This window comes from Liolophura sinensis, chromosome 1 (genome assembly GCF_032854445.1).
Source record: "Liolophura sinensis isolate JHLJ2023 chromosome 1, CUHK_Ljap_v2, whole genome shotgun sequence".
Taxonomy (NCBI): Eukaryota; Metazoa; Mollusca; class Polyplacophora; order Chitonida; family Chitonidae; genus Liolophura; species Liolophura sinensis.
Genome location: NC_088295.1, coordinates 281328 through 296008, shown reverse-complemented (window position 1 = coordinate 296008; position 14681 = coordinate 281328). Strand labels below are relative to the sequence as shown.

At 41.1% G+C, this 14681-nt stretch overlaps 1 protein-coding gene across 3 annotated transcripts in view; it reads left to right on the top strand.

The window, feature by feature from the left end:
* Nucleotides 1-14681, top strand: part of LOC135461782 (glutamine--fructose-6-phosphate aminotransferase [isomerizing] 1-like) — a 67576-nt gene that overhangs the window by 36968 nt on the left and 15927 nt on the right. For all 3 annotated transcript variants that reach the window (XR_010443396.1, XM_064739011.1, XM_064739012.1), the window contains 6 exons: nt 1622-1815; nt 7426-7546; nt 8071-8228; nt 9689-9803; nt 10502-10629; nt 14307-14435. Coding sequence is in view for 2 of the 3 variants with exons in the window: in XM_064739011.1 (XP_064595081.1) it covers nt 1622-1815; nt 7426-7546; nt 8071-8228; nt 9689-9803; nt 10502-10629; nt 14307-14435 (845 nt within the window). In the remaining variant the exon portion in view is untranslated. The remainder of the gene's footprint in view (nt 1-1621; nt 1816-7425; nt 7547-8070; nt 8229-9688; nt 9804-10501; nt 10630-14306; nt 14436-14681) is intronic.

The following is a 14681-nucleotide window of genomic DNA, read 5'->3' as shown; positions in this document are numbered from 1 at the left end:
GCATACATACAGCAAACTCTCAGAGGTAATACAAGGAGAGATACAGCAAACTCTCATAGGTGATGCAAGGAGAGATACAGCAAACTCTCAAAGGTAATACAAGCACAGATACAGCAAACTCTCAAAAGTAATACAAGCACAGATAGAGGAAACTTTCAAAGGTAATACAAGCAGAGATACAGCAATACAGATAACACTCTACAACACACTGGCCTTTTGGGGCAAAATCAGCTGAAAGGTAATACTAACACACCTGTGAGGGAGAAGTCAGTTTAAAAGTAACACTAAGGCACTGGCCTGGGGGTAAATCAGCTGAAAGGTAACACTCACTCAAACACTGGCCAGGGGGTAAATCATCTGAAAGGGAACACTCACTAACACACTGGCCTGGAGGAGGTGGGGCGGGAGGGTGGAGGTGGGGGGTGTAAATCAGCAGAAAGGTAACACTCACTAACACACTGGCCTGGGGGTAAATCATCTGAAAGGTAACACTCACTCACACACTGGCCAGGAGGTAAATCATCTGAAAGGGAACACTCACTAACACACTGGCCTGGAGGAGGTGGGGTGGGAGGGTGGGGGTGGGGGGTTTAAATCAGCAGAAAGGTAACACTCACTAACACACTGGCCTGGGGATAAATCAGCAGAAAGGTAACACTCACAAACACACTGGCCTGGGGGTAAATCAGCAGACAGGTAACACTCACTAACACACTGGCCTGGGGATAAATCAGCAGAAAGGTAACACTCACTAACACACTGGCCTGGGGATAAATCAGCAGAAAGGTAACACTCACAAACACACTGACCTGGGGGTAAATCAGCAGACAGGTAACACTCACAAACACACTGGCCTGGGGGTAAATCAGCAGACAGGTAACACTGACTAACACACTGGCCTGGGGATAAATCAGCAGAAAGGTAACACTGACTAACACACTGGCCTGGGGATAAATCAGCAGAAAGGTAACACTGACTAACACACTGGCCTGGGGATAAATCAGCAGAAAGGTAACACTCACAAACACACTGGCCTGGGGGTAAATCAGCAGACAGGTAACACTCACTAACACACTGGCCTGGGGATAAATCAGCAGAAAGGTAACACTCACTAACACACTGGCCTGGAGGGGGGGCGGGATCAGCAGAAAGGTAACACTCACTAACACACTGGCCTGGGGATAAATCAGCAGAAAGGTAACACTCACAAACACACTGGCCTGGGGGTAAATCAGCAGACAGGTAACACTCACAAACACACTGACGTAAATCAGCAGAAAGGTAACACTCACTAACAACTGAGGTAAATCAGCAGAAAGGTAACACTAACACACTGGCCTGGGGGTAAATCAGATGAAAGGTAACATTCACTAACACACTGGCATGGGGGTAAAACAGCAGAAAGGTAACCCTCACTAATACACTCACAAACACACACTGGCCTGGGGTGACTGCAGAAAATACACTGGCTCAGAGGTATGTGGAGTCGAGAAAAGTGCCTGAAAGACATATACTACATACACACTGTCGACAACACACATACTTGTAACTATCCTCATGTGTCTTATGATCTGAATGTAGAAAAATGTTTAGATGTGTATGTGTACTGTACTTGTTTCAGGCAATTTCAGTTCATTTCTTCAGAAGGAAATTTTTGAACAGCCAGAGTCAGTGATCAACACCTTGAGAGGGCGTGTGGACTTCAAAAAGAACAAAGTGATCCTGGGTGGCCTGACAGACTACATGCGGGACATCCGAAGATGCCGGCGACTTATTTTCATTGGCTGTGGGACAAGCTATCACAGTGCTATGGCAGTAAGTCTTGGTTGACACAGTGCTGGACTTGTAGGACAAACTATCAGAGTGCTATGGGAGTGAGTCTTGGTTCACATACTGCTTGAGCTGTGCTGATTTTACACAACAGTCTGTTGCTGCACACAGATGATGCACTGGGTGTACTCAAACTGGCAGATTGTACACAACAGTCTGTTACTGCACACAGATGATGCACTGGGTGTACTCAAACTGGCAGATTGTACACAACAGTCTGTTACTGTTCACAGATGATGCACTGGGTGTACTCAAACTGGCAGATTGTACACAACACTCTGTTAATGAACACAGATGATGCACTGGGTGTACTCAAACTGGCAGATTGTACACAACAGTCTGTTACTGCACACAGATGATGCACTGGGTGTACTCAAACTGGCAGATTGTACACAACAGTCTGTTACTGTTCACAGATGATGCACTGGGTGTACTCAAACTGGCAGATTGTACACAACACTCTGTTAATGAACACAGATGATGCACTGGGTGTACTCAAACTGGCAGATTGTACACAACAGTCTGTTACTGCACACAGATGATGCACTGGGTGTACTCAAACTGGCAGATTGTACACAACAGTCTGTTGCTGTACACAGATGATGCACTGGGTGTACTCAAACTGGCAGATTATAGCCTGCACAACAATCTGGATTGTAGGCGTACATGTATGTTGGAGAGGCATTTTAATCAAATATGATAGTTTGACACATTCTTTTGTCCGCAATGACTCAGCTGGACAGTGTGTGTGTGTGATCGAACTAAGACTGAGGTTGTCACTTTATGACAGGCATGAATTTTTCTTTATTAGACTGATCTGAAACTTTATACTGATACTCTAGTTTGAATATGTAGATAGTCTAGATGAAAGCAGACAGATATTCTATTTGTCATTTTACATGCTGTGGGTGTATTCTCTTTCTGTGAGCTACCTGTATATGTAAAGCTACCTGTATATATAAATTTACATGCACCTGTATATGTAAAGCTCATTGTATTTGCAAAGTGTAAACATTTCTTCTACATGTATACCACCACTCCTTCAGCTTTAGTGTAAACTTTCCTTCCTCTTCTATCCGCTTAGGCCATATATGTATGTAGAGTGTAAATCTTCTCTTCTATCCCCATGGAGCTATAATTAGAGAATAAACTTTACCTTCTCTGCTATCCCCTTAGAGCTATAACTAGTGAGTAAACTTTACCTTCTCTGCTTTCTCCTTAGAGCTATAATTAGAGAGTGAACTTTACCTTCTATGCTATCCCCTTAGAACTATAACTAGTGAGTAAACTTTACCTTCTCTGCTTTGCCCTTAGAGCTATAATTAGAGAGTAAACTTTACCTTCTCTGCTTTTGCCTTAGAGCTATAATTTGTGAGTAAACTTTACCTCCTCTGCTTTCTCCTTAGAGCTATAATTAGAGAGTAAACTTTACCTCCTCTGCTGTCCCCATGGAGCTATAATTAGTGAGTAAACTTTACCTTCTCTGCTATCCCTTTAGAGCTATAATTAGTGAGTAAACTTTACCTTCTCTGCTATCTACTTAGCGTTATAATTAGAAAGTAAACTTTACTTTCTCTGTTATCCCCTTAGAGCTATAGTTAGAGAGTAAACTTTACCTTCTCTGTTATCCCCTTAGAGCTATAATTTGTGAGTAAACTTTACCTCCTCTGCTTTCTCCTTAGAGCTATAATTAGAGAGTAAACTTTACCTCCTCTGCTGTCCCCATGGAGCTATAATTAGTGAGTAAACTTTACCTTCTCTGCTATCCCTTTAGAGCTATAATTAGTGAGTAAACTTTACCTTCTCTGCTATCCCCTTACAGCTATAATTAGAGAGTAAACTTCACCTTCTCTGCTTTCCCCTTAAAGCCATAATTAGGGAGTAAACTTTACCTCCTCTGCTTTCCCCTTAGAGCTATAATAAGTGAGTACACTTTGCTTCCTCTGCTGTCCCCATGGAGCTATAATTAGTGAGTAAACTTTACCTTCTCTGCTATCTACTTAGCATTATAATTAGAAAGTAAACTTTACCTTCTCTGTTATCCCCTTAGAGCTATAGTTAGAGAGTAAACTTTACCCTCTCTGCTTTGCCCTTAGAACTATAATTAGAGAGTAAACTTTACCTTATCTGCTTTTGCCTTAGAGCTATAATTTGTGAGTAAACTTTACCTCCTCTGCTTTCTCCTTAGAGCTATAATTAGAGAGTAAACTTTACTTTCTCTGCTTTCCCCTTAGAGCTATAATTAGGGAGTAAACTTTCCCTTCTCTGGTATCCCCTTAGAGCTATAATTAGTAAATAAATACCTTCTCTGCTTTCCCCTTAGAGCTATAATTATTGAGTAAACTTTACCTTGTCTGCTTTCCCCTTAGAGTTTTAAATAGAGAGTAAACCTTAACTTCTCTGCTTTCCCCTTAGAGCTATAATTAGTGAGTAAACTTTACCTTCTCTGCTTTCCCCTTAGAGCTATAATTTCTGAGTAAAATTTACCTTCTCTGCTTTCCCCTTAGAGCTATAATTTCTGAGTAAAATTTACCTTCTCTGCTTTCCCCTTAGAGCTATAATTAGAGAGTAAACTTTACCTTCTCTGCAATCCACTTAGAGCTATAAATAGAGAGTAAACTTTACCTTCTCTGCTATCCCCTTTACGGCTATAATTTGTGAGTAATCTTTACCTTCTCTGCTTTCCCCTTAGAGCTATAACTAGTGAGTAAACTTTACCTTCTTAGCTTTCGCCTTAGAGCTATAATTAGTGAGTAAACTTTACCTTGTCTGCTTTCCCCTTAGAGCTATAATTAGGGAGTAAACTTTACCTTGTCTGCTTTCGCCTTAGAGGTATAATTAGTGAGTAAACTTTACCTTCTCTGCTTTCCCCTTAGAGCTATAACTAGTGAGTAAACTTTACCTTCTTAGCTTTCGCCTTAGAGCTATAATTAGTGAGTAAACTTTACCTTCTCTGCCTTCCCTCTAGAGCTATAATTAGAGAGTAAACTTTAAGTTTTCTGCTTTCCCTTAGCGCTATAATTAGTGAGTAAACTTTGCATTCTCTACTATCCACTTAGAGATATAAATAGAGAGTTAACTTTACCTTCTCTGCTTTCCCCTTAGAGCTATAATTAGTGAGTAAACTTTACCTTCTCTGCCTTCCCTTTAGAGCTATAATTTGTGAGTAAACTTTACCTTCTCTGCTTTCCCCTGAGAGCTATAAATAGAGAGTAAACTTAACCTCCTCTGCTTTCGCCTTAGAGGTATAATTAGTGAGTAAACTTTACCTTCTCTGCTTTCCCCTTAGAGCTATAAATAGAGAGTAAACTTTACCTCCTCTGCTTTCACCTTAGAGGTATAATTAGTGAGTAAACTTTACCTTCTCTGCTATCCCTTTAGAGCTATAATTAGTGAGTAAACTTTACCTTCTCTGCTTTCCCCTTAGAGCTATAAATAGAGAGTAAACTTTACCTTCTCTGCTATCCCCTTAGAGCTACAATTAGAGAGTTAACTTTACCCTCTCTGCTTTCCCCTTAGAGCTATAAATTCTGAGTAAACTTCACCTTCTGTGCTTTCCCCTTAGAGCTATAATTTCTGAGTAAACTTTACCTTCTCTGCTTCCCCTTAGAGATATTTTTAGAGAGTAAACTTTACCTCCTCTGCTTTCCCCTTAGAGCTATAATTAGGGAGTAAACTTTACCTTGTCTGCTATCCCCTTACAGCTATAATTAATGAGTAAACTTTACCTTGTCTGCTTTCGCCTTAGAGCTATAATTAGTGAGTAAACTTTACCTTGTCTGCTTTCGCCTTAGAGCTATAATTAGTGAGTAAACTTTACCTTCTCTGCTTTCCCCTTAGAGCTATAGTTAGAGAGTAAACTTTACCTTCTCTGCTATCCCCTTTACGGCTATAATTTGTGAGTAATCTTTACCTTCTCTGCTTTCTCCTTAGAGCTATAAATAGAGAGTAAACTTTACCTTCTCTGTTATCCCCTTAGAGGTATAATTAGTGAGTAAACTTTACCTTCTCTGCTTTCCCCTTAGAGCTATAATTAGTGAGTAAACTTTACCTTGTCTGCTTTCGCCTTAGAGGTATAATTAGTGAGTAAACTTTACCTTCTCTGCCTTCCCTCTAGAGCTATAATTAGAGAGTAAACTTTGCATTCTCTACTATCCACTTAGAGCTATAAATAGAGAGTTAACTTTACCTTCTCTGCTTTCCCCTTAGAGGTATAATTAGTGAGTAAACTTTACCTTCTCTGCTTTCGCCTTAGAGCTATACTTTGTGAGTAAACTTTACCTTCTCTGCTTTCCCCTTAAAGCTGTAACTAGTGAGTAAACTTTACCTTCTTTGCTATCCACTTAGCGCTTAAATTAGAGAGTAAACTTTACCTTCTCTGCTATCCCCTTAGAGCTATGTGTGGAGTGTACATTTTACCTTCTTTGCTTTCCCCATAGAGCTACATATGTATGTAGAATGTAAATACCTCTTCTGCTGTTCTGTCAGAAGTGTGAACAGTGTGCATTATTCTTGTGAATGTGTTTGGTTCGGTCAAGGGTGTGCATTGTTCTGTTAGGAGCGTGCTTGTTTCTGCCAGGTGTATTTGAGCAGACTTATAAAACTTCTTATGACCTCTAGAGATTCAGAATATAGGTTTTGCTCCGCTCTTTGTTTATCACCAGTTAATCTCTATTGACTCAGAGATAAAAGTCTTACATTTTGGCAGCATGTCAGACTCATATTTAGCTCCTTTATAGGAGACACTACTACAGAAAAGTGGATTTACTTATATTCTATTTAAAACATCAAATACATTCCCAGCCTGTATTGTTCCAATAAAACTTTTGGAAGATAGCCCAGTCTTATGATTTATTTTAGTGAATCAGGAAGAACAGTGTAATAGAAGATCTAAAGATTCATTTTTCAGTTTAAACACCAAACAGTGAAATCTGTTCTTTAACATATATACAGTCAAATTATCAAATATTCCATCAAAATCAGCGATACTGTTTGTGAGAGGGAGTTTCAGGGGGAATAACTCTGCCTGCTTGTTGATGCGACTGTATACAGTGAACAGTTTTTAGCAGGTTAAAATTAATCAACATAACTTAACATAATTTTTCTTTATACACATTTTATAGTACATTTTTTTTACCAGAATTCTGTGACAATCGGTCAAACATAAAGCCACTAACTCCCTTTATAATTCATTTTCATAGACAATAAAATGTCAGATATGCGTAAAGCATGTAAGAAGACACAAAGCGCAATGTGCAATGCTAAAATCCTTGTACGTTAGGTATACTGTTTTGTATCAGTCGACTTTAGTGTTCCTCTTAGTGAACAGTATTTTCAGGATTTTGGAACTTGACAAGTAAAAATTACACAGTATAGTCTGGCAACCACGATTACATTTACTGTGTAACACCAGTCAATCTGATACCTGTAAATTTCTGTCAGGAGTGTGTATAGTGTGGATTATTATGTCAGGAATGTGTACAACATACATGGCTATGTCAGGAGTGTGTATAGTGTGGATTATTATGTCAGGAATGTGTACACCATACATGGCTATGTCAGGAGTGTGTATAGTGTGCATGGTTCTGTTCTCAGTCTCGTCAGCTGATGGAGGAAATGACAGAACTGCCTGTGGTGGTGGAGATGGCCAGCAATTTCCTAGACAGAAGCGTGCCTGTCTTCAGAGATGACGTTTGCTTCTTTCTCAGTCAGTCAGGTAGGATGGTGTTTAATGTCATGTCAGAATGTGACAATTTGGATATGTATAACACACAACAGATATCACACTGTTAGAGATATGTTCTAAGAGTCTAGAGATGTCCTGTGGAAGTTTTCAATATGGTCCCTTATGGTCCCAATGTCTTGGTGTGACACGATGAGAAGAGGAACACAGGGCTGAGCTCTGGATATTGGTTTAGCACCCGGGAAGATTGAACTGAAAATGATTAACCAGCAGACAGGTATTTTTCTCTCAGTTCACTGGTGTACAATTTAAGCTGCTGAATGTTAGCTGCTGAATCACTAGAACTCTTGAAAAGGTAGGCAAGAAAGCAGTTGATTAGTACAATATCGATGAACGTTGCTGTCGACTCTATATGTATGCAAACAAGATATCCAACATGTTCACCAAATGTGGTTGGTTATCCAAAGCTTATTGATCATTCACAAGTCGATAATATGTTGTGAATAGTGATAAAAATCAACAAATTCTAAAATTTCAAATGTATGTTTGCTTGACAGGTGAGACTGCAGACACGTTACTGGCCCTAAGATACTGTCGGAAACGTGGCGCTATTATTGTTGGTGTCACAAACATAGTGGGCAGCAGCATATCAAAGGAGTCGCACTGTGGAATACATATCAATGCTGGACCTGAGATAGGGGTAGTCAGTACAAAGGTTAGACTCTGATGAGTTCATATTGTAGCTAACACTGTTGGTGTGAGAGTACGTCCTTGTGTGTAACACCTACAGTATGTCCTGTGTGTAGCACCTACAGTGTATCCTATATGTAGCACCTACAGTGTGTCCTGTATGTAACACCTACAGTATGTCCTGTATGTAACCCCTACAGTATGTCCTGTATGTAACACCTACAGTATGTCCTGTGTGTAACCCCTACAGTATGTCCTGTATGTAACACCTACAGTATGTCCTGTATGTAGCACCTACAGTATGTCCTGTATGTAACACCTACAGTATGTCCTGTATGTAACACCTACAGTATGTCCCGTATGTAACACCTACAGTATGTCCTGTATGTAACACCTACAGTATGTCCTGTGTGTAACCCCTACAGTATGTCACACCTACAGTATGTCCTGTATGTAGCACCTACGGTATGTCCTATCTCACAATACACATGGCACACTTGTTACACATACACATACATGAACTGTGCTGGCATCATGTCAGCTGTACAGGACATCGCATCGCATCGCATCCCACAATGTACATGACACACTTGTTACACATACACATACATGAACTGTGCTGGCATCATGTCAGCTGTACAGGATATGGCATCCCACCCCACATTGTACATGGTACACTTGTTACACATACACATACATGAACTGTGCTGGCATCATGTCAGCTGTACAGGATATGGCATCCCACCCCACAATGTACATCACACAGTTGTTACACATACACATACATGAACTATGCTGGCATCATGTCAGCTGTACAGGACATCGCATCCCACCCCACAATGTACATGACACACTTGTTACACATACACATACATGAACTGTGCTGGCATCATGTCAGCTGTACAGGACATCGCATCCCACCCCACAATGTACATGACACACTTGTTACACATACACATACATGAACTGTGCTGGCATCATGTCAGCTGTACAGGATATGGCATCCCACCCCACATTGTACATGGTACACTTGTTACACATACACATACATGAACTGTGCTGGCATCATGTCAGCTGTACAGGATATGGCATCCCACCCCACAATGTACATGACACACTTGTTACACATACACATACATGAACTGTGCTGGCATCATGTCAGCTGTACAGGATATCACATTGCATCCTGCAGTGTACATGAACATGTAAACATTTGTATTATTTTGTCATGTGCACAACACCTGTATGACATAATACCAAGTCATGTACCCTAGTAATTTGGGTACTCTACATTGATTTGGTGGATTATACATATTAGCATATTGATTGCTCTCTGTCCTTCATACAGGTGTACACAGGTGTGTTGTTTAGAGTTAAAACTTTATTTCTGAGAGTCTGATTTTGCCTTGCAACTCATTAGTTTTTGTTAGGCAGAATGTTTTCATCTCTGTCTGGTCTGTTAATGTTTGTCTTCCTTCTGTGCAGGCATTCACCAGTCAGTTCATAGCCTTAGTGCTGTTTGCCTTACTCATGAGTGAAGACAGATTATCTATGCAGCCTAGAAGAGCAGAGATTATCACTGCTCTGAAGCAGCTATCAGGTATTACAGCAACAGTTTTTATTATCAGCCCTTAACCACAATCTTAAGTCTATATATATATATATATATATATATATATATATATATATATATATATTTATGCCAACAACCACATGAAAATAAAGTTTTGGTGGATGTGAAAGAAATTCTGTTTTTTGAAAAGTAAAAACCTGTATTAGATGAAAATCAACATCCTTAATTCATTTTTAACAAATGAAATTGTATATTAGACTTATTTTGACATGTTTATCAGGCTTAATCAGGCTTAACATCTGTCTTTTGAATAGTATTTTACTAAGGGGTCCCCTTGGCTCATTTTAGAAGTGAAATATTCTTGAGTACGGCATAAAACACCAACGAAATAAATAAATAAAAAAATAATAGTATTTTACAAGGATTATCATATTTGATCTCTGAGGTGTGTTGAGGAACTTTTATAAAGAGTGAAATTCAAGTCAGTACTCGCCGCTTCTGGTTATGTGTTGTTAAGCAACCACTGATTATACTGTATATAATCATATAGGACACTGCCAACACTCAGTATCCCTGATTAGAATGAAAATTCAAAACTGCAGTTGAAATACGATGTAGAAATTTGAGGTGGTTGCCATTGTTTTTTGTTATACCTGTTCTGTACATCCAAAAACTTTTTACTTAATATCTGTTGTATTGAGAAAAAATTATTTACTATTTTGTAGATCAAATAAAAGAAGTGCTTAAGGTGGATGAACACATTCATTCCTTGGCTGAGGAACTTTATCAACAAAGAAGTGTTCTGGTCATGGGCAGAGGTTATAACTACTCTACCTGTCTGGAAGGAGCACAGGTAACTAGTGCATACAATTATGTGGCTGGTCATATAACTACCCTCCCTGTCTGGAAGGAGAACAGGTAACTAGTGCATACAATTATGTGGCTGGTCATATAACTACTCTGCCTGTCTCCAGGGAACACAGGTAACTAGTTCATGAAGTTATGTGGCTGGTCATATAACTACTTATGTGGAGGGAGCACAGGTAACTAGTGCATACAATTACGTGGCTGGTCATATAACTACTCTGAATGTCTGGAGGGAACACAGGTAACTAGTGCATACCATATGTTGCTGGTCATGTAACTACTCTGCCTGTCTGGAGGGAGCACTGGTAGCTAGTTCATGCAGTTATGTGGCTGGTCATATAACTGCTCTACTTTTGTGGAGGGAACACAGGTAACTCGTGCATACAATTACATTGCTGGTCATATAACTGCTCTGCCTGTCAGGAGGGAGCACAGGAACTAGTGCATACACTTATTTGACTGGTCATATAACCTCTCTACCTGTCTGGAGGGAACACAGTTAACTAGTGCATATAGTTATGTGGCTGATCATATAACTACTTGTATGGAGGGAACACAAGTAACTAGTACATACAATTATGTGGCAGTTCATATAACTACTCTGAATGTCTGGAGGGAGCACAGGTAACTAGTGCATACAATTATGTGGCTGGTCATATAACTACTCTGCCTGTCTGGAGGGAGCATAGGTAACTAGTGCATACAATTATGTGGCTGGTCATGTAACTACTCTGCCTGTCTGGAGGGAGCACAGGTATCTAGTTCATGCAGGTATGTGGCTGGTCATTTAACTACTTATGTGGAGGGAGCACAGGTAACTAGTGCATACAATTATGTGGCTGGTCATATAACTACTCTACTTGTGCAGAGGGAGCACAAGTAACTAGTGCATACAATTATGTGGCTGGTCATATAACTACTCTACTTGTGCAGAGGGAGCACAGGTAACTAGTGCATACAATTATATGGCTGGTCATATAACTACTCTACTTGTGCAGAGGGAGATAGGTAACTAGTGCATACAATTATGTGGCTGGTCATGTAACTGCTCTGCCTGTCTGGAGGGAGCACAGATAACTAGTTCATGCAGTTATCTGGCTGGTCATATAACTACCTTTCTGGGGGAAACACAGTCATATACCAGTACATGTAACTATGTGCCATGATCATATAGCTGCCTATGTGGAGGGAGTACAGGTATTTACCAGTACATGTAATTATGTGCCTGGTTATAGAAATACCTGTCTGGAAGGAGCACAGGTGTTTGCTAGTACATGTAATTATGTGCCTGATCATATATGTTCACTACATGGGAAGCATACATGTGTAGGTAGCTTGTGTTGATGTGCCTTTTACTATAACTACTCTGTCAATGGGAACACTGCTCATGTGCAGCTGTGTGCCTGATTATATAACTCCATGTACATGTACATTACCTCTACAGTCATGAGTGTACACTGTAGGGTTCCTTGGTGTCACTATTTGTTATGCGTGTGGGGTCTTGGGGAGGATGCTGATGCATGGCATGTGGCTGTAAATACGCTATCATTAGCTTTCATTGATAGCTTGTTTACACCATGCAGTGCTGTTTGCTCCTTTTTACACCTTGCAGTGCTGTTTGCCCCTGTTTACACCATACAGTGCTGTTCCCTCCTGTTTACGCCGTGGCGTGCTGTTTGCTCCTGTTTACACTGTGCAGTGCTGTTTGCTCCTGTTTACACCATGCAGTGCTGTTCTCTCCAGTTTACACCGTGCAGTGTAGTTTGCTCCTGTTTACACCATGCAGTGCTGTTTGCTCTTATTTACACTGTGCAGTGCTGTTTGCTCCTGTTTACACCATGCAGTGCTGTTCCCTCCTGTTTACACCGTGCAGTGCTGTTCCCTCCTGTTTACACCGTGCAGTGCTGTTTGCTCGTATTTACACTGTGCAGTGTAGTTTGCTCCTGTTTACACCGAGCAGTGCTGTTTGCTCCTGTTTACACCATGCAGTGCTGTTTGCTCCTGTTTACACTGTGCAGTGCTGTTTGCTCCTGTTTACACCGTGCAGTGCTGTTTGCTCCTGTTTACACCATGCAGTGATGTTTGCTCGTATTTACACTGTGCAGTGTAGTTTGCTCCTGTTTACACCGAGCAGTGCTGTTTGCTCCTGTTTACACCATGCAGTGCTGTTTGCTCCTGTTTACACTGTGCAGTGCTGTTTGCTCCTGTTTACACCGTGCAGTGCTGTTTGCTCCTGTGTACACCATGCAGTGATGTTTGCTCCTGTTTACACCGTGCAGTGCTGTTTGCTCCTGTTTACACCGTGCAGTGATGTTTGCTCCTGTTTACACCGTGCAGTGCTGTTTGCTCCTGTTTACACCATGCAGTGATGTTTGCTCCTGTTTACACCGCGCAGTGATGTTTACTCCTGTTTACACCGTGCAGTGCTGTTTGCTCCTGTTTACACCATGCCATTATGATTTAAATTCTTCTTTGAAACCATATGACTATAAATCAGAAACAGTTAACTAGGCTTATGTTTGGTGTAGAGACGAAGAAACTTGTGGGCCCAATATAGCCGTACCCATCATACATGTACCTTACATGTGCATGCATGTTGATGTTTAATGTTTGACTTAAGTAAAAAGTTGCTTTGTGAAATTGGCCGAGGTTGTTTTTCTGATCCATCCTCTTATGGGAGAGCCCTGGATGTTTTTCTGTACTTTGTCATCTTCTGGAGAGCCCTGGCTGCTTTCCTGTACTCTCATCTTCTGGGAGAGCCCTAGCTGCTTTCCTGTAACCTGTCATCTTTTGCGGGAGCCCTGGTTGTTTTTCTGTATATGTCATCTTCTGGGGGAGCCCTGGTTATTCTTCTGTATCAGTCATCTTCTCGGGGGAGTGGGGTGGGGGTGGTAGGCCTGGTTGTATTCCTGTACCTGTCATTTCCCGGGGGAGCCCTAGTTTTTCTTCTCTACTTGCCACCTTCTGGGAGAGCCCTGGTTGTTTTTCTGTACCTGCCACCTTCTGCGAGAACCCTGGTTGTTTTTTCTGTACCTGTCACCTTCTGGAGAGCCCTAGCTGCTGTCTTGTACCCGTCATCTTCTGGGAGAGCCCTGGTTGTTTTTCTGTACCTGTCATCGAGAGAGTCTTGGTTGTTTTTATGTACCTGTCCTCTTATGGGAGAGCCCTTGTTGTTTTTATGAACCTGTCATCTTCTGGAGAGCCTTGGCTGCTTTCCTGTATCTGTTATCTTCTGGGAGAGCTCTGGTTGTCTTTCTGTACCTGTTATCTTCTGGTGGAGCCCTGGTTGTTTTTCTGTACCTGTCAGCTTCTGGGAGAGCCCAGGTTCTTTTTATGTGCCTGCCAGCTTTTGGAAAGGCCCTGGTTGTTTTTATGAACCTGTCATCTTCTGGGTAGCCCTGGCTGCTTTCCTGTACCTGCCAGCTTCTGGGAGAGCCCTGGTTGTTTTTTTTTTTGTACCTGTCATCTTCTGGAGAGCCCTGGCTGCTTTCCTGTACCTGTCATCTTTTAGAGAGCCCTGGCTGCTTTCCTGTACCTGTCATGTTCTGAGCCCTGGTTGCTTTTCTGGTTGTTTTTCTGTACCTGTCATCTTACTAATAGTTTCATGGTGATATGTGTTACATTCATTAAAATGATATTACACTATTTTCCTTATCTTTTCAGAAAATCAAGGAGTTGACATACATGCATTCTGAAGGAATTATGGCTGGAGAACTGAAACATGGTCCGTTAGCCCTGATAGACAAAGCCATGCCTGTCATTATGATTGTCACCAGAGATCACGTCTATTCTGTAAGTTACCACCTGCTCGCTGTAACAAGGGGTCATGGGATCTCTGATAGACAGAGCCATGCCTGTCATTATGATTGTCACCAGAGATCACATCCATTCTGTAGGTTATTAGCTGCTCACTGTCATAAGGGATCATGGGATTTCTGATAGACAAAGCCATACCTGTCATTATTATTGTCACCATAGTTCACATATATTCTGTAAGTTACCACCTGCTCGCTGTAACAAGGGGTCATGGGATCTCTG